Raw genomic sequence first — 23,347 nt, forward strand, 5'->3', positions numbered from 1 at the left:
AGGGAGAGTGAAAATCCGCCCCGTGCGAATGCATGTGTACGCCGTGTGAAAATCCTGCCAGACAGCAGACATCTGCAAATCTGTTTTCAACTCACTCACCATCGAATGATTTTTCCAGTCTGTGCGTAGCCCAAGACTTACTCCTACAGTGCGATAGAATTAGGCTGATCACAGCCGGAGCTGATGTCAAACATCCTCCCTAAAAACGCTTGGATCACCTGCGTTTTTCCTGACACTCCCTGAAAACGTCCAGTTACCACGCACAAACGTCCTCTTCCTGTCAATCACCTTGCAAACGCTGTGCGATCTAAATTTTCCCAACATCCTATCGCTGTTTGGTGACACGCCTGCGCTTTGCGGTGCATACGCATGCACAGTCATTCGATGGTTGGCTTCCGATGTAAATCCTTACCCTAAAGGACCTGGAACGCAGTTACCACAACAGTATGATACATCCAGACACACAACCAGTGCAACCACGATCACTTTTCTGTTTCGTTCAGCTGGACAGGTGCGCCAACAGAGGTGAGGGATCCTACGGATCTAGATACTGAAATAGTCTGCAAAGTGTGGCCCATAGGCTGCAAGTGGCCAAAGCCATCTAAAGTTGGCATTAGCTGCTGGTGCCGAGCTTGGTAAACCTATGTGGGCCGCAGCTGCTGTCGGAATTGGAAGGACCACAGCCAAGAGCGTTGCTACCATAGGTGCAGGCAGTGCAGCTGCTATGGGGCCCAGAGCTGAGAGCGACCCACCTTCCCTGTAAAAGTTGCATGTGTTATATTCATTTTTCGCCATGGGGTGGTACATAGGAGTCCTTTCAAACATTTTCCTTGGGGCCTACAATATATCTAGATATGCTTCTGGACCTGCTTATTGTAGTGTGGTATGAAATAAACTGGAGGGCATTTTAATGTTATATAATATGAACCGGGGCACTGTAATGAGGCACAATATGAACGGGAAGCACTACATATAATAATGTGAATTGGGGGGACTGTGCGGCATAATGTGTACTGGCAGCTCTGAAATGTGACATAGGGTGAACTTAAGCACTACTGCGATTCATAAAAGAAACTAGGGCACTACTATGGGGCATCAGATTAAATGAGGCTCTACTATAGTTCAGAAAATTAACTAGGGTGCTGTTATAGGGCATAACATTAACAGCTGTACTGGGCCCCTTCAAAATGTTGCTATGGGGCCCACAAAGTTCTGGCTACGCCCCTTACCGCAGCAGATTTATGGAGGTATCTGCTACAGTCCGAGTCCCTCCGTGGTACGCTGGTGTAATACTTTGTGGGTCCCCACCCTAAAATTTGTGTTTTCAGGGGATATTCCACCATTATTTATTAAATAGACCCCTAAGTATTCTTTATCACCTAGCAAACATGGGCCTATTCCTGCAAATAGTGAGTCCCTTGGCTTAATTGTGAAAATCCAATTGTGAACATCCACTGTTGTTTAGTCTGCAGTTTATGTTTTGTTTTCGCTCTTAAGTGACTTCTAACTCCATTTATAACTTATACAGAGCTTCTATTAGCAAAAGTTTGAACTTCGTGTCCTGCTTATGTCTCCACAGATAAACTGTTTGGTTTTGTGTCTGGAGAGTACGCACAGAGCAGAGGACGTGCCCACTAGAGGACAGAAGCGAGACCAGCCAACCGCGAGCACATTCTTTCGTCTTGACCCCACGGGGACTATTTTATTTTCAGAGGCAACTCCTCGAGCGGATGCGTCACGGACTTCGCAGACAGAAACTCACGACTCGCACTGATACACCATAGGTGAATGCGCTGCCTTGGGGGCCTTAGCAGCCGCCCGGCGGCGTGTGATTGGTCTCCCGGGGAGTGACATCAGCAGCTGGAGGAAGGAATCTCCGGGCAACGGGGCCCGCTATGGGACAAAGCTATTCGAGTCGCGCAGCCGTGAGGGCAGATGGGATCTCCCGAGTTGGGGAGTGGAAGAAGCGCATCACAGCCCAGAGGAGGCGGAGGAGGAGGGAAGATAGGAGCCGCCATAGGACCGAACAGGGCACAGTGCAGAGCATACAGCCGCCAGAGTTACAGAGATGTTCAGCAGAGCGCTCAGGTCAGGTTGCAGAGCAGACTGCTGCACATGCAGAGCCACTGGTAAGTGCAGTGCAACAGATACCATCTAACCCTGGCACAGCACCGAATAGAAGTGGCTTGTTGTCTGTTGAAGTTGCCCAGAGTAACCCATGGGGCACCGCGCATAATATCCCAGCTGACCCACAGAGAAGAGACTCTGGAACTGTCCTTTCATCAAACTTGCTGGACTCAGGAGTTAAAGAGAGTACACTGACATCTGGCCAAGGTATAGCCCCTGGTATACAAGTTACTGCGGCTCCTGACATGAGACTAGAAGGGCAGGGAGTGCTGCTCAGAAGGGATATGTCCACGTGTGATGCCACCAAGCCCGTCATGACCGGTAAAGAGAAAGTCTGGGTAGACGATGTTGGGAAAAACATCTTGGGGTCACCGAATGACGGTCTTAAAAAGGTATTGTGTGATTCAGAACCGGGAGACGGCCGCAGGGCAGAGGCGACTAGTAGAAAGAGTGTCGACTCGGAAAGAGAAACCTCTGGAGATGGCACAGAGACCTGGAGGAGTGAGACCATGTTTCGTGGTAGTGTGGAGAAGCCGGGGGTCCACACCATCGTGGGTATGTGCACTGAAGACCAAACTTCAGATGTCTCAGAGAGACCCTTTGATAGAGGTCCCAAAGATGTGATATCTGGATCCCATTGCACCAGAGTCTTTTCGCACACCAGCAATATCTCCCCGACCCCCTCATCAGGGACCGGCCAACAAATGGGACCAAACCTCCATCCCCATCATTGTACTGTTGAGGAATTGTGGGGCAGTGACTTGGGAATTGCTGGACTTAGACTGACTGTTACCCCACCTGACACAGATGGCTCTCCAGGTCAGAGAGGTGAGCAATCCAGGGAGACTCTATTGCACAGAAGAGGACCCTTGCTAATGACCTCTGACACCCAAAGCTATTCTATACCCAGACTTATTATCACCCGGGATGCAAGTCCCAAGTGCTGCTTCCCATCTTCCTTATCTCCTCAACCTCATGAAATGAGCTTTAGCCTAGATGTTCCCCTCTCTGGGGACGCAGAGTCCCCCTGCTCAGATAGTGGCTGTGGTGGGTCCCCTGTCCCTTCCCTCTACCTACGCAAGTTGTCCAGCTCCTCTGGTCTGTCCAGTGCTTCATCCTTTGAGGAATCTGAAGATGATTTCATAGGGAGCGACGTGGAACCCAGTGGGTTACAGCTACTCATCTGCAGTCCTGATGAGCAGGGAGCACCAGTAAGTATACGTTTATAGATGATTGATGTGTATTGTGGCTGAGGGTAAATGTTACATCCTCTTTGAGTGCTGATTGTCTTTGGTTTAGTATAAGTGGTAACCCAACGCCATAGATTACTTGAGAGCATTCTGTGCCATATCTACTGTTCTCCTCTTTTCTTCACCCGGTATGTACAGATGCAGTTTTACAGAGTTATGTATGCAGTTTAGTCTGTTCATTTGTTATTTAGGCTGTACTAAGTATTAATGTAACTTGCGTGTTCTGTTACTTGTCCTTCTTGTGCCACCTTAGCTTCTTCTATTCACATTACCCACTTGACACATTGTTACATACAGCCAGTATCCTTATCGGCAGCGCTAGGTGCCCCTTCCTTCTTTAAACTGTATCAGCCAATTGGGTTTCAAAGAACTTTGGTGTGTTGTGGTGGAAATGCTAGACTCTCTTCTTGACCTCGTGGTTCTGCAGAGATTCTCCAGTGCAGCCACCAGAACCACTGGTGCCGTGTGGAGCATGTCCATGTATAGAGGACCGCAATCTACACCCAATGATCACACAGCTCTGTAAATGAAGAATAATCTCTATCATCATACAGTGCGGTATGAATCACTACTTGGCTTATGCAGGGTTAAGCAGAAGTCTGCAGTGATTACTCTTATTGCAAGATACAGAGTTTATGCATCCCTGAGGACGGGCCACCCATCCTTAGTGCAAAAGTCTTAAAACAGGCATATTTATGCATACGGATAAAAAAAAGCCAAGGTACTTCTCAAGCTCTTATGGTCTGCTTTGTACAGTATCTACCACACATAGGTATCTGCTTTGTACAGTATCTACCACACATAGTCAGTCCCACAAACAAAAAAAATTAAATACAAAGAAAACAGCGCTAATAAATACAACAATTCAATAATACATGGATAAGTAAAAGCGTACATTTAATCGGAACATTTAACTTTATAAAATATATAAGGTAGCAAGTCTACAGAAATCAAACACTTGTGGTATTCAAACTGCAGTGTGGCTTAACACACAACTGTCAGTATAGTCAATAGGTGTCTGTTCCTATATAGACACCTCGGGGTTAATAATCCAAGAAAACTCCTAACATAAGGCACCTTTGACAAAGCTTTCAACTCTAACACAGTGAAACGCGTTAGCTGTATTCATATCACCCACCTATTGATCTGTGGAACAACTGTGGTGTTTCCGAACCAACCCATTTCCATTCAGTGCCTAAAGTTCAACCAAGAGGCTGTAGAGTTTGAAAATATTGGACTGGACCAAGGCCCTCATTCCGAGTTGATCGCTCGCTAGCTATTTTTTGCAGAGCAGCGATCAGATAGTCGCCGCCTCTAGGGGAGTGTATTTTCGCTTAGCAAGTGTGAGAACGCTTGTGCAGCCGAGCGGGCTGACATTTTTTTTAGCAGTTTCTGAGTAGCTCTGGACTAATCCAGCCCTTGCGATCACTTCAGCCTGCCTGGTCCCGGAATTGACGTCGGACACCCGCCCTGCAAACGCCTGGACACGCCTGCGTTTTCCCTACCTGTCCCAGAAATCGGTCAGTTGACACCCACAAACGCCCTCTTCCTGTCAATCTCCTTGCGATCGGTTGTGTGAATGGATTCGTCGCTAGAAGCATTGCACAGCAACGATGCTGTTTGTACCCGTACGACGCGCGTGCGCATTGCGGTGCATGCGCAGTAGTAACCTGATCCTGAGCGATCAACTCGGAGTGAGGGCCCAAGTACCCACACCGTGGTATATGAGGACTCCATCACTGCTATACAGCATGTACAACTGAGGAGATTCTCCCTCTAGCAGTGGTATCTATACACTAATGGGACAGTGCCTTCTCTTTGGAACTTTCATGGATTATTAGCGCCAGGGTTCTATATAGGAACGGACACCTATTGACTATATGAACAGTTGGGTGTTTCTGTATGCCACATTGCAGTTTAAATACCGTGGGTGTTTTGATGTTCTGCAGCCTTTCTTACATTATATATTTTATAAAGTTACATATTCAGATATTAAATGTACACTTTTACCTATCCATGTATTATTGAATGTTTTACTCATTCCGGCTGTTTTCTTTTGGGTACTGTGCCCAGTAGTTTAAATGGGTTTAACTGCTGTATGTGGCTAATCCCAGTGCATTGGGTGCGTGGCATGACCCATAAATAATGGGCACTTGCACCAAGTGGCACAAACAATTGAATATTGCCTGTCACTTTAGATTGGAGCTGCGGGCTTGCGATAACAGTTGAATTCCCCCCCAATGACTCTGTGCCCTGAGAAGAGTGGACAGAAAGGATCGCTGTTGCTGTGACAACCAAGAGGCTGGAGGGTCCTGCCTGTGTGTAGCTTGCTGTCTAGAGGGCCGCTTAAAACTCACCAGCTACCAAATTGCTCCATTTCGAATGATCAACTTCTTAAGAGACCTTATTGAAGTATTGGGGATTTGTGTTAAAGGCCCGTACACACTGGTCGATGTATCGGCCGTTCTCTTGAACGGCCGATACATCGCGGGACCGTCGGCCAGTGTGTACGGGCGATACGTCTGTGAACTCCGTCGTTCACAGACGTATCGCGTCGGCCGCGCAGCACAGCCGACAGCCAATATATCTAACGATATATTGGCCCGTCGCTATGTGTGTACGGGGCGGTCGTCCGACCGCCCGTACACATGCTGCGGCGGCCGGCGGTGATTGACAGGTGAACTCGCCCAGTTCATGACGTCAGTCCCCCAACGGATCGGGCTGTGTGTATGCACAGCACACTGCCCGATCCGTACATAGATATATCTGCAGATCAATTGATCTGCAGATATATCTAATAGTGTGTACCCACCTTAAGAGATACTGACTAATTAGGGTTCTAAACTGAAGTCCTTTCTATTCCTGTAATTATATGGGGAGTGTGTAAATGCTCCCTATTGGAAACGCCTGGGCGGTTATGTACTTTTGGACTTCCTAACCACCACCCATGCGAAGTCACGTGTTATGGGTATGTTCTTGGATCACTACCACCTAATGACTTTATTATTATTATTATTATTTTATTTTTGACTCCGCTAATCTGATACTGAGTATTTCTGGGAGTGGGTGTGTGCAGCTGATGCATGATTTAGTGCTGTCACGTTGTGTCATATAATGTATCATCTATGTGTCATATTGGCACGAATACAGGTCTGTGCTGCTCAACATAACTGTGCCCTGTATTGTGAGGAAGTATATATTCTTTCTGTTCCTATAAATTCGCAGTATGGATAATGGAAACTTTCTGCTTTCTGTTCTGGTTTATTACTTTGGGTTTAATTTAATTCTTTCCAGGCCACTGATTCTATATTGTGGCATCCTGTACCACCAATCTAATTTCCACTGGTTCCAAGAAGCTTCAATTGGAGCATGGCTTGCAGATAAACACGCATGGCGATCTAATTAAAGTCAACAAACCGAGATGTCTTTGTGTCTTGTTGGGTGGCCATGGATCTGTGGAACGCAATGAAGAGATTTCACAATTATTAGGATCATTTTGGTGGCCAGATACACACAACACCATCTGCAGTATTATCATGAGAGACTGCGGTACACTGTATCTGTATATGACTTTTCAGGTAGCGATATATTGGAGATGCACTCTTGGAACCTGTTTGGTCTTTCTAGGTTACTTCTCTAACCCCCAGTATTCTGTGGCTTTCCTCGGCTGTCTTAATTAGGCAACTTTTTTTTTTTTTTTTGTAGGCTACAGGTTTATGTGACAAATCACAATTGCTGGTATAGCCGAATCCCAATGTACAGTATCTTTAAAAGATTATTATTTCTGTATGGATGTGCCCTAGCGGTAGGCACAATTATATAAAGTCGTGCTGGGTTGCCATTGTTTGGCAGTTAGTTTGATGAGAGCTCCATTTGTGGGTTGAGGCTCCGTTTAAGGTATAGTAAATAGGACTATAGAATTCTAATTTTTATCTAATCTTCAAAAGGTAGGGTGTGCCACCAGTGACTAAACTCTGGTTATAAACCCCATCATCGCATACTTCATGTACACTAATTTATAACCTTCCCTTAACCGTAATTAAGGTTTTTCCATCAAAGGGGGGAATTCAAGAGTTTTGGATGTGTGTAAGTAATGGGCACCCAATGGCAATATTCAACCGTTCTGCAGAAGGGTGTGAGTGCCGCTTGCACCCACTACATGCTGCACTTGTCTCGCCCAAATGCAACGCAATAAGACGGGAAAAGCGGCTAAACCTGTGCATCGTACTGGGCGCATTGCCGAAATGGCAGTTTAGGTGCCCAAAAGCCCAACTTCTCACATAATTTTGCTCGTCACGCCAGGATGCAAGCAGAAATAATGGGCTCCCGTGGTATACGTGCCCATCGGCACAAACAATTGAATAGCTCCCATATTGGAGGTGGAAGTGGAGGCCCAAAAACAACTGAATTCCGTCCTAAGATGTAGTCAGCTAGATCATAATGCATAACATATGATGGCAGGGGTGTGGTATGGAAGGTCGACAGGGTCTCTAGGTCAACATGGTCTAGGTCAAAAGGTTGACAGGAGTTTTTTTAGGTGTCGTTTTCTCCGTACAGTGACCGGGAACCCCAATTAGTGCACCGTGTCCCCTCGCATGGCTGCGCTCGGCACAGGTTACTATTCCCGATCGTAGTCTGCGTGGATCGTTAAGTATGAAAAAGTAAAAAAAAAAAAAGGGAAAAAATTGAAAAACTCGCGACAACCTTTTGACCTGTCGACATAGTTAGTTACTGTCGACCTAGAGACTGGATCCCGATGGCAGTATGCACTGGAATATTACACTGCCATACTGTTGTTTCAAGCAGATAGCCTTTTTTATTGTGTATTTATATAGCACTGATCATATAGGTGCAATATAAATACAGGTTGAGTATCCCTTATCCAAAATGCTTGGGACCAGAGGTATTTTGGATCTCAGATTTTTCCGTATTTTGGAATAATTGCATACCATAATGAGATATCATGGTGATGGGACCTAAATCTAAGCACAGAATGCATTTATGTGTCATATACACCTTATACACACAGCCTGAAGGTAATTTTAGCCAATATTTTTTATAACTTTGTGCATTAAACAAAGTGTGTGTACATTCACACAATACATTTATGTTTCATATACACCTTATACACACAGCCTGAAGGACATTTAATACAATATGTTTAATAACTATGTGTATTAAACAAAGTTTGTTTACATTGAGCCATCAGAAAACAAAGTTTTCACTATCTCACTCTCACTCAAAAAAGTCTGTATTTCGGAATATTCCGTATTTCGGAATATTTGGATATGGGATACTCAACCTGTAATATGATCAGTGCTGTATAAATAATCATGTGATCAGTGCTATATAAATAAAAAAGGCTATCTGCTTGAAACAACAGTATAGAGTTGTAATATACCAGTGCATACTGCCGTTGTATGTTATACAGAGAATATACTGTGCATCGGTCCCTGCCCCATTGGTGCTTACATTCTAAGGGGGGAATTCACTTCCTGGCATCGACATGTTGTGTCATTGTGGAATGGCACGTCTCGTCCGTCAGCATCGCTCGTTCTCCTTCACACCCCATAATGGTTTGAGGAAAAATTTTAATCACTGGAATTATTGCAACTAGCCAATATGTGCCTAGCCGCAGCACATCACGCACTATCAAATCTCTTGCTAAATCCCCCCCATCATTATGTCAGCTGAGATTAACCTGCCAGTATGTATGAGAAGAATCTGGAATACCCAGAGGAAACCCATGCAAACCTAGTGAGAACATACAAACTCTACACACACGAGTACCTTGTCGGAATAGATAGAAGGCACCAATGCCAACGTTTGTGCCACCATTCCAGTTAATGATTGCAAATAAGGGCCTAATTCAGACCTGATCTCTGTGCTGCTAATTTTGCTGTCCTGCGATCATATAGTCGCCGCCCAAGGGAAGTGTAAATTATCCCTGTGCAAGTGGGCGATCGCATGTGTACGCCGTGCGAAAATGTCCCTCAAGTCAGCGGACAGTTGCAAATCCGTTCGCTCCTCACTCTCCATTGAATGATTTCACCAGTGTGTGCGCAGGCCAGGACTTACTCTTACAGTGCAATCAGAACAGGCTGATTGGAGCCGGAGCTGACGTCACACACCCTCCCTGCAAACGCTTGGGAACGCCTGCGTTTTCTCTGACACACCCACAAGTGTCCTCTTCATGCCAGCCAGCCTGTAAATGGCTGTGCGATCGAAATTTGTCTTGTCGCTGTTCGGCGATGCCTGTTGTTGTTTGGCGAAGCACGTGTGCGTGCGCAGTCAATCGATAATCACCCGCTGTGCGAAAACGCACAGCTGGGATCAAGTCTGCATCGGGACCTAAGTCCAGAGTGTTTTTGCACAAATATGTGCTATAATGTCGATCTTGTGAAATGTTAATATAGCCTATTATATGCTTGTAGCACTTTATCTGTGAAATCTAATCATGTACTGTATGTTCTGGGAACCAGATGTATGGAGGCAATAATAGAACACCTACAGTATGAAAGCGTGGTATTTTTATAGATTGAGTATCTGTGTTTCTTCCTGGTGTACTTATACTGCACAATAGATAAAGGCTGAGCTAAGGTCACTTTACATGTGGTATGGCGGCTGAGTACAGTGTGTTTTGCTTGATAAGAATAGAGATGTGTGGCCGGGCTTTATTGTCTTGTGAATGTTATTTACATACGTCTAAAAATAAGCACAAGAAATGTCCCTGTTCTTCACCTTGGACGCTATTTTCAGAACAACTCGGAAAACCTGTTCTCAGAGCATAGGGTGAGGGTGTCGGTCGGTTACTCCCCAAATCCACAGAGACCTCTCTCATACATCGGAGATGAAGTAACCTGTTGTATTAGCAAGTATTGGAGCCTAGATTACTGAAAGGAACTTTTGTATAGGAGTACCAGCATCTTGGCGATATATCCTGTGAGCTGTAATACAAGGCGATACAGTGATGCGAGTGAAACCTGTCGCCTCCATTTTAATTGAAAAACATTTCTTTTCCCCACAGTTTCCAGCTGTCTGGGGAACTTTTTGCTTAGCAATAAATCCCATCTGATCTGCATTACGCAGTCATTTCTACCTACACATGGCTTATTGTCACTTTCTCCTGTTTCCTGTCTGCTGAAACTTTAGGTTTTTTGTTTTTCTGAATGTTCTTTTGTTACTGTTGTTATTTCCCTGAGGCTTAATTGTTGTGAATGCTGGGAAAATCATTTTTTTTTTTTTTACAGTTCTGGGTTATTCCAGAGCGTGGCGATTATTCTGATGCCTCACTAACATTGAAAAGCATTACACCCTGTGACAGCAGCCTACTGTATGGTGACCTCCTTGCTAATCTCCTGTTGGAGAACGAGCGCTATATATATAAAATGATCTCTTTTAGGGAAAATACTGAGGGTTAGATTCTGCTTTGTCAATATCTGACGTTACAAGACCGCTCACTCATCTGTAATGGCAGCCATTTTGTGAGCTTAAGACATTAATAAATATTTTACTCACTAAGAATCAGTGATGTTACTGATCTCTTCTCACAAAGGCATTTATTGTCTACATTTTCCCCCCCTCATTATTCATCTCATTAGAGTGGGGGGAATTAAATTAGAAGCGAGGGGATGTAGTTCCCCAGGTGAGTGCCCGGAGCTATTCAATTGCCCACGCTGTAAACCTGTGACTAGAGGATTTCTGCCTGCACCCTCCTGACATGCCGGTCTGCTCTGTATTAAATAGGTATAGCGCTTAGCTGATGGATAATTTGTGATATCTAAATAACTATATGCCATACACATGTATCATAGATATAGGTCAATTTACCTAGAAATTGTAATGTGTGCAAACATATGATAAAAAAACCCAGTGGTGGTCTATTCTGCTGTGGAAAGTTGTCCAACAGCACTAAAAATGAAAGTACACGCAGGGGTCGGGCTGGCAACTTTCAGCCTGGGGGCAAACACAAGCAAGTGGCCCGGCTTCTCAACTAGCACACTTTTCCTGCCATGCAAAAACGATTAGCAGCAAAAGTGTGCTTTTTGTATTTTAATACATCTGTGATTTTTTTTTGTCACCTTTATAATAGTAGGGTAACAGCAAATTTGTTAGGTGTTTGCAGATACCATAGAAATAATTGTACCTGCCTGGGGGGCAGGGCCATCTGCCCCCCAGCCCAGCCCGCCACTGACCAGATGGACGGGAGGGCTGGAGGGTATTGTAGGATGTGGAAGTCTTGAGATGCGCTAACCAGTGCCTAAAGGCTCGTCATGGTGTTATTGCAGAATTCTGAAAATGCACTTTACAGTGGAAATTACTCACGATAAACTTGATCTCCCGATTTAAGTACAATGCATTCAATTGAATAGCTCTGGGCACTTAACATGGGAGCTACATCCCCCTCACTTCTAGTTGAATTCTCCCCCCCCCCCCCCCCCTCCCATTGTGTTTTGTCTTCTCGATGAAACCAGTTCTTATATTATTACTTATTGTTAGACTTTATATAGCACCCCATATTAAGCAGCGCTGTACAGAATATGGATCATTGACACCCTTCCCTGCCCCTCTATAGCTTATACCCCTTTTCCACTGCCTTCTAAACCCTGGGTTTTTGCACATGAATGCGCATCGACCCTGGTTTTTGCTCAGTGTAAAAGGGTCTAAAAAAACTGGTCCGGGAAGGACCGGGCTTAGTGGAAGTATAAACCGGTATCCTGGGTCTGACTGGGGACCCATTTACAGCATGGTGATTGGTCAAAATCGACAAGATCCGAATGGTGCCTGTGGACTGAGGAGGGAGAGATTTCAATCTGCCTCTGAGGTGCGGAATGTTCCAGTTTTTACCACATCCCCGCTTCGTACAAGGAATCTGTAATCCCTACCTACCCACTCCCCGACACCTTGTGATTGCAGACACTTCGGTCCGTCATTCAGAGGAGATCTGGAGTTTCCGGCTCTTGGAGGGGAGCGGGAGTGAGAGCTGCAGAGCGGCAGACTAAGAGCCACCTACTGGCCTCACATAACCATGGGTGCACAGTAGTGACATTGTTCCCTGCTGGACCGGACGTTGGGTGGACGACTGGGGTCAATGCGTAGTGAGGTGGACGTACGGGCAGTGCGCCCCTGGGAAACGGAGCGGGGGGCTCTTGAGTCGGGGTTGGCGGCGGCAGTGCAGTAGCAGGTGACGGGCGGAAGCGCGCCGGGTAGTGACACGTGCAGGGCGCGCCCCAGGCGGCTCCTAGAGAGGCTGGAGTGGGGATCCGGGCATCAGCGGTGGCCGCAGCAGCGACGGCGGGAGGCGGCCTCATCCTCTGCAGCATGGCATCCTGTGTCCGTCCTCAGCCGGCCGCCCTCCTAACCCTAGCACAGGATCCGGGACCCGCAAGGAGGACAGGGAAGATGGCGGAGAGGTATTTGGTCAGATCTGTGACTCCGCCCAGTGCTGTAACTCCGCTCAGCGTTAGTCACACAGTCATAGAGTGACAGATCTGGGCAATTATATAGGATATGTATAATTCAAGTGCACAATCTGGAACTTGAGGAGGAGAATTTGGGCCCACCGGGGGTTTCCCCCTGCACCATTATGGGTCTGTCCGGCCCTGCCCCTATGTTCCAAATCCCAGGTCAGACCCAGGACTTTAGTTGAATTACATTATTAATGATGTAACATACATTTATACACACGCTAGGGTTCATGTAGTCCAGGCCTGGCCAACCTGTGGCTCTCCAGATGTTGTGAAACTACACATCCCAGCATGCCCTTCCACAGTTTTAGTATTCTCTAATAGCAAAACTGTTGCAAAGCATGATGGGACTTGTAGTTTTACAACAGCTGGAGAGCCACAGGTTGGCCAGGCCTGATGTAGTCACTAGTCGGCAGTAAATGAACATAAGACCTATGTTTTTGGAGTGTGGCAGGGTCCCGGAGCAACTACGCAAACATGGTTAGAAAGTACAAACTCTACACATACAGGGCCCTGGCCCTGGTTGGAATTAAATACATGAAGCAACACAACAGTGTTGCCTGAATAACGCAGAATCGTTTCCCTGTGTTTTGCAGAACATGGTAACGAGAGTCGCCTGAGCTCTCTACAGGGTGATACACAAATGCCATGCCGTGAGTGAAATGATGAGTGAGAGCTTGAAGTGAGGGAACAGACTGACACACTATGTGCCATCTGGGCTTGTGTCGAGAGCGGACTAAATTGTGGTTCCGTCTGAGCTCTGTGCAGGGAGTGCTTTACTGTGTATATTTGTTTTGTCTTTTACAGTGTGTACGCAGAGTATTCAGTTAAATGAATGTCTCTTCTTTTCACAACATGTAAATATTAACTGACGGTGAGTGTACGGACTGGATATGAGACCCACATGTTCTGGTCTCTTCTGTCACACGTAAATGACATAGGCACAGGTACAGTGAGAGGCTATGCCAGGGACGGACACCTGGTGCCAGGTACTTCTGGTGCCTAACCTGCTGACGTAGAGTCTAATGCTGGGCATACACTGTCATATAAAATGCCTGACACCTAACAGATATCCTGGTCATACACTGAGAGATGGATCCTAGTGTATGGCCATACGATATCTGTGTTCCTCCCCTGGGGAGGAGATGTTTCCTTGTTCAGGGACGGGAAATGTCAGGTGGTCGGCCGCAGCACTACACACACTGCCCAATGCGAATGACTTGCAGCAGCAAAAATATTGCACTGGACGGACATGCCAGACGATATTGATATATTGCCGTGCTCGTACACAGTACAATTATCTGGGTGATCAGTCAGGTAATTGTATAATGTATGCCCAGCATAATCGATCGCAATGGTGCAACTCTCCCCTGGCTGTTTAAAATGGCAAGTGCCTCTTTGATGGGGTGCAGTCAGGACCCTGACAGTCACGATGCCAACAGACAGCGAGGATTAAGCCGGTTACACACGAGACGATATGCTCCATGAGCGATATAGTCAGTGTTTCTCTGACGTCCTAGTGGATGCTGGGACTCCGTCAGGACCATGGGGAATAGCGGCTCCGCAGGAGACAGGGCACAAAATTTAAAAGTTTGACCACCAGGTGGTGTGTACTGGCTCCTCCCCCTATGACCCTCCTCCAAGCCTCAGTTAGGTTTTTGTGCCCGTCCGAGCAGGGTGCAATCTAGGTGGCTCTCCTAAAGAGCTGCTTAGAAAAAGTTTGTTAGGTTTTTTATTTTCAGTGAGTCCTGCTGGCAACAGGCTCACTGCAACGAGGGACTTAGGGGAGAAGAAGTGCAGGATGGATTTGCTTCTTAGGCTACTGGACACTAGCTCCAGAGGGACGATCACAGGTACAGCCTGGATGGGTCACCGGAGCCGCGCCGCCGACCCCCTTGCAGATGCCGAATAGAGAAGAGGTCCAGAAACCGGCGGCAGAAGACGTCTCAGTCTTCATGAGGTAGCGCACAGCACTGCAGCTGTGCGCCATTGCTCTCCGCACACTTCACACCAGCGGTCACTGAGGGTGCAGGGCGCTGGGGGAGGCGCCCTGGGCAGCAATGTAATATACCTATTCTGGCTAAAATATATCACATATAGCCCCTGGGGCTATATGGATGTATTTAACCCCTGCCAGGTTCCAAAAAAACCGGGAGAAGAAGCCCGCCGAAAAGGGGGCGGGGCCTATTCTCCTCAGCACACAGCGCCATTTTCCTGCCCAGCTCCGCTGCGAGGAAGGCTCCCAGGACTCTCCCCTGCACTGCACTACAGAAACAGGGTAAAAACAGAGAGGGGGGGCACTTATTGGCGATATTTATAATATTTGAGCTGCTATAAAGGGAACACACTTATTAAGGTTGTCCCTATATATATTTATAGCGCTTGGGTGTGTGCTGGCAAACTCTCCCTCTGTCTCCCCAAAGGGCTAGTGGGGTCCTGTCTTCTATCAGAGCATTCCCTGTGTGTCTGCTGTGTGTCGGTACGGGTGTGTCGACATGTATGAGGACGATGTTGGCGTGGAGGCGGAGCAATTGCCTGTAATGGTGATGTCACCCCCTAGGGAGTCGACACCAGAATGGATGGCTTTGTTTATGGAATTACGGGATAGTGTCAGCACGCTACAAAAGTCGGTTGACGACATGAGACAGCCGGCAAACCAGTTAGTACCTGTCCAGGCGTCTCAGACACCGTCAGGGGCTGTAAAACGCCCTTTACCTCAGTCGGTCGACACAGACCCAGACACTGACACTGAATCCAGTGTCGACGGTGAAGAAACAAACGTATTTTCCAGTAGGGCCACACGTTATATGATCACGGCAATGAAGGAGGCTTTGCATATCTCTGATACTGCAAGTACCACAAAAAGGGGTATTATGTGGGGTGTGAAAAAACTACCGATAGTTTTTCCTGAATCAGAGGAACTGAATGAAGTGTGTGATGAAGCGTGGGTTACCCCAGATAGAAAACTGCTAATTTCAAAGAAGTTATTGGCATTATACCCTTTCCCGCCAGAGGTTAGGGCGCGCTGGGAAACACCTCCTAGGGTGGATAAGGCGCTCACACGCTTATCAAAGCAAGTGGCGTTACCGTCTCCTGATACGGCCGCCCTCAAGGATCCAGCTGATAGGAGGCTGGAGAATACATTAAAAAGTATATACACACATACGGGTGTTTATACTGAGACCAGCAATCGCCTCAGCCTGGATGTGCAGTGCTGGCGTGGCTTGGTCGGAGTCACTGTCTGAAAATATTGATACCCTGGATAGGGACAGTATTTTACGGACTATAGAGCAGTTAAAGGATGCATTTCTTTATATGCGAGATGCACAGAGAGATATTTGCACTCTGGCATCAAGAGTAAGTGCGATGTCCATATCTGCCAGAAGAAGTTTATGGACGCGCCAGTGGTCAGGTGATGCGGATTCCAAACGACATATGGAAGTATTGCCGTATAAGGGGGAGGAATTATTTGGGGTCGGTCTATCGGATCTGGTGGCCACGGCAACGGCCGGAAAATCCACCTTTTTACCCCAGGTCACCTCCCAGCAGAAAAAGCCGCAGGCTTTTCAGCCGCAGTCCTTTCGTTCCTATAAGAACAAACGAGCAAAAGGACATTCCTATTTGCCCCGAGGCAAAGGAAAGGGTAAGAGACTGCAACAAGCAGCTCCTTCCCAGGAGCAGAAGCCCTCCCCGGCTTCTACAAAGGCGTCAGCATGACGCTGGGACCTTACAAGCAGACTCAGGGGCGGTGGGGGGTCGCCTCAAACATTTCAGCGCACAGTGGGCTCACTCGCAGGTGGACCCCTGGATCCTGCAGGTAGTATCTCAGGGTTACAGGTTGGAATTCGAGAAGTCCCCTCCTCGCCGTTTCCTAAAGTCTGCTTTGCCAACGTCTCCCTCCGACAGGGCGACGGTATTGGAGGCCATTCACAAGCTGTATTCTCAGCAGGTGATAGTCAAGGTACCCCTCCTACAACAGGGACAGGGGTATTACTCCACGCTATTTGTGGTACCGAAGCCGGACGGCTCGGTAAGACCGATTCTAAATCTAAAATCTCTGAACCTGTACATACAAAAATTCAAGTTCAAGATGGAGTCACTCAGAGCAGTGATAGCGAATCTGGAAGAAGGGGATTTTATGGTGTCCTTGGACATCAAGGATGCTTACCTTCATGTTCCAATTTGTCCTTCACACCAAGGGTACCTCAGGTTCGTGGTCCAAAACTGTCATTATCAGTTTCAGACGCTGCCGTTTGGATTGTCCACGGCACCCCGGGTCTTTACCAAGGTAATGGCCGAAATGATGATCCTTCTTCGAAGAGAAGGCGTCTTAATTATCCCTTACTTGGACGATCTCCTGATAAGGGCAAGATCCAGAGAACAGCTTTTCAGTGGGATCTGCTGGACAAATGGTCCGGATCGCATCTGCAGATGCATCAGCGGATAAAATTGTCCACAAGGACAAGAGTGTCTCTGCTATGGTGGTTGCAGAGTGCTCATCTGTTAGAGGGCCGCAGATTCGGCATACAGAACTGGGTCCTAGTGACCACGGATGCCAGCCTGAGAGGCTGGGGAGCGGTCACACAGGGAAGAAACTTCCAGGGCGTGTGGTCAAGCCTGGAGACGTCTCTTCACATAAATATACTGGAGCTAAGAGCAATCTACAATGCTCTAAGCCTGGCAAAACCTCTGCTTCAGGGTCAGCCGGTGTTGATTCAGTCGGACAACATCACGGCAGTCGCCCACGTAAACAGACAGTGCGGCACAAGAAGCAGGAGGGCAATGGCAGAAGCTGCAAGGATTCTCCGCTGGGCAGAAAATCATGTGTTAGCACTGTCAGCTGTGTTCATCCCGGGAGTGGACAACTGGGAAGCAGACTTCCTCAGCAGACACGATCTGCACCCGGGAGAGTGGGGACTTCATCCAGAAGTCTTCCACATGATTGTGGTCCATTGGGAAAGACCAATGGTGGACATGATGGCGTCCCGCCTCAACAAAAAACTGGACAGGTATTGCGCCAGGTCAAGAGACCCTCAGGCAATAGCTGTAGACGCTCTGGTAACACCATGGGTGTACTAGTCAGTGTATGTGTTTCCTCCTCTGCCTCTCATACCAAAAGTACTGAGAATTATACGGCAAAGGGGAGTAAGAACGATACTCGTGGCTCCGGATTGGCCAAGAAGAACTTGGTTCCTGGAACTTCAGGAGATGCTCACGGAAGATCCGTGGCCTCTACCTCTAAGACGGGACCTGCTTCAGCAGGGACCGTGTCTATTCCAAGACTTACCGCGGCTGCGTTTGACGGCATGGCGGTTGAACGCCGAATCCTAAGGGAAAAAGGCATTCCGGAAGAGGTCATCCCTACCCTGGTAAAAGCCAGGAAGGAGGTGACTGCACAACATTATCACCGCATTTGGAGAAAATATGTTGCGTGGTGTGAGGCCAGGAAGGCCCCGACGGAGGAATTTCAACTGGGTCGATTCCTACATTTCCTGCAAACAGGATTGTCTATGGGCCTCAAATTAGGGTCCATTAAGGTTCAAATTTCGGCCCTGTCGATTTTCTTCCAGAAAGAATTGGCTTCAGTTCCTGAAGTCCAGACTTTTGTAAAAGGAGTACTACATATACAGCCCCCGGTTGTGCCCCCAGTGGCACCGTGGGATCTTAATGTAGTTTTGGATTTTCTCAAATCCCATTGGTTTGAGCCACTCAAATCGGTGGATTTGAAATATCTTACATGGAAAGTAACCATGCTACTGGCCCTGGCTTCAGCCAGGAGAGTGTCAGAATTGGCGGCTTTATCGTATAAAAGCCCATATCTGATTTTCCATTCGGACAGGGCAGAACTGCGGACGCGTCCTCACTTTCTGCCTAAGGTGGTTTCAGCGTTTCACCTGAACCAGCCTATTGTGGTGCCTGCGGCTACTAGCGATTTGGAGGATTCCAAGTTGCTGGACGTTGTCAGAGCATTGAAAATATATATTTCAAGGACGGCTGGAGTCAGAAAATCTGACTCGCTGTTTATACTGTATGCACCCAACAAGCTGGGTGCTCCTGCTTCTAAGCAGACGATTGCTCGTTGGATTTGTAGCACAATTCAACTTGCACATTCTGTGGCAGGCCTGCCACAGCCTAAATCTGTCAAGGCCCATTCCACAAGGAAGGTGCCCGAGGGGTCTCTGCATTACAACTCTGCCGAGCAGCTACGTGGTCAGGGGAGAACACGTTTGTAAAATTCTACAAATTTGATACCCTGGCTAAGGAGGACCTGGAGTTCTCTCATTCGGTGCTGCAGAGTCATCCGCACTCTCCCGCCCGTTTGGGAGCTTTGGTAAATCGGGTTGTTATTGTTGTGAGCCGTCTGTTCAGAGGCTCCTACGTTTGTCATACTGTTAACTGGGTTCACTTCAAGAGTAGCTCCCGACCAGCACAGCTTTAGCGTGCTGGCCGGGAGCTACTCGTCGCTCCCCGGCCCGCAGCTGCTGCATGTGACATCCCGCAGCCGTTGCGCCCCCGGTACGGTCCGGCCACACCTGCGTTGGCCGGACCGCGCCCACGAAACGGTGGCCGCCCAGCGACCGTCTCTGCCTGTCAATCAGGCAGAGGCGATCACAGCCCTGCTACGGCCTTAGGCCGTATGGCATGTGCCGGCGCATGTGCAGTGGGGAACCGAACGGGTCAGAATGACCCCCTTAGTCTGCATATAGAACGGGCATTACCCCCTGATGCTGGATAATATAGGGGATGGTCAGTGTAAAGCCATATATCCTCTGTACCTCATAGTCACACTTACACATTATTTATATGAGGCAAGAGCTGCTGTGGATTTTACCTGTAGTGTTTATTTTGGGGCTCCGGAGTACCAATTTTACAGAGTTGATTGAAAAAATATTACTTGCGGTTTTGGCAAGAAAGCCACTAGATTTATAGCGGCAATTGGCATAAAGGCAAAACCAGGCTGTTTTTGCTTTTAAACTCATTGGCTCTTTAAATATAGCGGCACAGTCAGGGTCCACAATCGCGAGTTATTACATTTGGGCCTTCACTCCCACTGTAGTTTATTTCTGGTGACAAAGCAGCTTTAACCCTGGATGCTTTCTGAGATCAGCGATCCACATGTTAATCTGCATTTGTGAAGCATTATCTGTCTGTCTGGGTGAGAGCATGTAATCTCTTCCAGCCCCTGTGTGTGCAGCCTCCGCCTGGCCACGCTCCCTCCGCTGGGCTAAAGCTTTCAGGTGACATTTGTGTGTTATACTTGCAGAATTCCCTTTCTCCTTTACCTGAGGTAATATACAATTAGAATACTGTCGGTAATGGTTACCAACTCTGTCCGATGGTCAGTAACCATGTGTAATGTTTGGCAAGGGATTCCACTCATTACATCGGTCATGCTAGTGGTATAGGTTCAATGCATTTTGTATGTTCCCCCCCGTGAGGTTTTTGCTGAACCCTGCTTACCTCTCCCTGCCCTCTGCTTGCAGGGCTACAGGTCATGTACCTGAACTAGCAGGTCTGCAGGAGGAGGTCAGGGGTTAACCGGTTGCACAAACACTCATTTTCTCCTCTGTCATGGAAAAATTCTCCTGGGGGTTGCAGTTACTGAGCAACTTTACAACGTCAGCAGCAACCCCTCCCCTCTGCCACCCGTTATTGTGTTCTCCGAGAGCACCACGCTGTAGAGGAGGCCAGTCTGAGTGGTGTAAGAGTGGTAGGTCCTGGCTATTCATCCTCTGTACACCTGGCAGCACTAGTGGTAATCAGCCATGTCCCTTTATAGAGAATATATATATATTACCATCCATGGTCTCTAGCTGCTGTGTGCTGACGGGTCGTCCCTTTAGCTTGCTGCAGTATTTATGTACTATTGATGGGGAGAGGGGTTTTGTGCGTCTCTGCAGTGCTTAACTGTTTAATCAATGAAGCAGTTTACCTATAGCATGTGTGCTAGCGCTGGACTGTGGGCTCCGTGCCCACCTACAGTGAGTGTGCCTTGGTTATGTGTGGGTAATGCTCCAGTCTGCAGGCTAGCAATTGCTTTGTATCCGTATCTGCACCAGACAGCGGTGCATGCCAGTGACCTTATGTCAGGATGGTTCTACTCACACTAAGCGCTTGTGGGGCTCCAAGTTTGCATTTGCCCATTTGTCTGGGTATAATTCTGGTTGTAGTACATCCAGTGGCTGATTCCAACAGATATCTGTAAGATGTTGTGTTTTATCCCCCACCTGAACAAATGTATGGAAGAACCTCTGCACATATTCATTCTAGTGTCTGTCCATCTTTTTATGATATTGAAATTTTAAATGTTTTTTTTTAATGCCGTCCATAGATAAGTTAATAGAGGTAAAAAGCCAGATCTACAGCCAAATATTAGCCTGTTCAGTCACGTATTCGTTGTGAGAACTCAATACAAAGATATGCACTGTTGGTGAAGTGACACCACTGTAATACTCCAGTCACATAACTATCATTACTCAGGGTATTAAAGTGCGGAGATGTGGAGTTGCTGAATGGTAGGGCTTATTAGGCTTCATCTGTACTGTCGCTGCTTTTTCTGGTGAGGTAAAGTTTTGAAAAGGGGGGAGGGAGCTGCAAATTATGATATTACGATGGGCTACATAAATTTGGCCTGTTGAAATGCTTATTTTAAACCACCAGCCCCATAAACAGTTAATATAGCATTTAATTACAGGGATTACCTCACCCCCAGTGACGTGAGGCGCCATCTTTATGTGAATGCTGAGTGTGTGAATTTTAATTTGAACCCAGTTAACCCTTGTGTATGCTTCCATTAGTGATGCATTTACCATTCTGCATGTGAGATTGGGCACTAGCCCAAATGACTTTCTGCGGAATGTCAAAGGCTACAGCTCCAAAAAAAGAAAATGTTCTGTACTGTGTGTAAAGACCATTTTCGCATTTCCGCCACGCAGGCCATTCACCCTCCCCAATTCATGGTCAGGAGTCTCCATAACCTGTTTTCTGTGTGTGACGTGCCGTTATGGTTCTTGGCGATGTTGCGCGTTGTTAAAATGACTGCTAGTCATTAGTGTGTTGTGTCATTACGGGCAGGCGACACTGGGGTGTCGGCACCCTATGCATTGCTTTTAAGGTCTCTGATACCCTTGTGCCACCACATTGGATCTGAATGTGTACTGGCATGTATGTCTGGTAACACATTGGGCAGGATTTCATTCAGTTTCAGTACATCACACGTGCACTTGTATTGCACAGAACGCCATTTATTGGATTATAGAGCTACAAGTAACCTTTACCTCTCCTATTCAACATGTGCGCTCCATTTGTGCTTCCATATGCAACTGTTTATATAGTGCATCCAACCTGTTAGATGTTTTATTAATCATTATATTTTGTAAAATCAATTTCCAGAGGTCCCTTTTATTCCTACATTGGATACATTACAGATGAGTGATCTAAAGGTGGGTACACACTAGGCGATGTGCTCCGTGAGCGACATCGCCTAGTGTGTCTCCCAGCGCGGGCCACCCGACAGCGGGCATACATACTGTGCGATATCGCACAGTGACGTCATGTCGCAGCCGGGCTGTACATGCAGCTTTGGACAATGAGTCCGAGGGTCGTTAACGAACCATGGGGCCGCGCATCGGCTGTTATCCACTGCATACACACTGGCGATTTTATAGTAAACGATATCGCTCAAGAGGGGGAAAATTAGTGCTATTGTTTACTATGGGTGTGGTATGAGTTTCTGGGTCCCCGGTAGCCAGCATAGCGGCGCCGGGATCCCGACCGCCGGCTTGCCGTCAGCGTGCTCGCTGCGCTCACCACGCTGCGGGCACGGTGGTGCGCGCACTATCTATTCTTCCTCCAGGGGGGTCGTGTACCCCCAAGAGGGAGAAAAGGTGTCAGTATGCCGGTTGTCGGGATTCTGGCGACGGTTTACTGTGCGCCGGGATCCCAACAACCGGTATACTGAATACCACCCGTTTACTATATCACCTAGTGTGTATGCACCTTAACTCTTTTGTTCTATGTTCCCCTACTTTCTGCTGGGGGAAATTGGCCTTAAGTGTTCCCAGTCCTACCCTGACCGCACCACATAGCAGACTGAACTGACAGTCATCGTCTCCGTTCTATTCATAGACTAAAGTTCCTGAAAATGTGAGTTTACAAATACAATATGGAAGTCCTCAGAGCTCGGGGACTGTATCACTGGAACTTGGCATCTCTGAAAACTGCTTCCATCCTCTATTGATCCTTCAAACATTATTATTATTATGATTGTGATTATTATTATTATTATTATTATTTGATTACTTTTGTTCCTAGGCTAAGAACAAATGTGGGCATCTCTGAAATTCACAGTGAATGACGGATAGTTTAATTTAGGTGTAAAATACAATTCACAAATCTTACTTTATGGGCGTTTCTCTGTTGATCTGTGACACAACTATCCTGGTATGGTGACACAAATAGGTGCTGGCACATTGGCTGGGAGTTATATCTGTAGCCCAGTGC

At 47.2% G+C, this 23,347-nt stretch overlaps 2 protein-coding genes across 2 annotated transcripts in view; one reads left to right on the forward strand and one right to left on the reverse strand.

The window, feature by feature from the left end:
• ITPKC (inositol-trisphosphate 3-kinase C) overlaps positions 1-23,347 on the forward strand; it is a 115,891-nt gene that overhangs the window by 73,116 nt on the left and 19,428 nt on the right. Inside the window, exon 2 of the mRNA XM_063937703.1 lies at positions 1,580-3,338. Coding sequence (XP_063793773.1) covers positions 1,896-3,338 — 1,443 coding nt within the window. The 5' untranslated portion in view covers positions 1,580-1,895. The remainder of the gene's footprint in view (positions 1-1,579; positions 3,339-23,347) is intronic.
• The window catches only part of ACTMAP (actin maturation protease), a 95,906-nt gene continuing 79,188 nt past the window's right edge, over positions 6,630-23,347 (reverse strand). The window contains exon 8 of the mRNA XM_063937705.1: positions 6,630-6,830. The gene's annotated coding sequence lies outside the window, so the exon portion shown is untranslated. The remainder of the gene's footprint in view (positions 6,831-23,347) is intronic.

The sequence above is a fragment of the Pseudophryne corroboree genome, chromosome 8 (genome assembly GCF_028390025.1).
Source record: "Pseudophryne corroboree isolate aPseCor3 chromosome 8, aPseCor3.hap2, whole genome shotgun sequence".
Lineage (NCBI taxonomy): Eukaryota > Metazoa > Chordata > Amphibia > Anura > Myobatrachidae > Pseudophryne > Pseudophryne corroboree.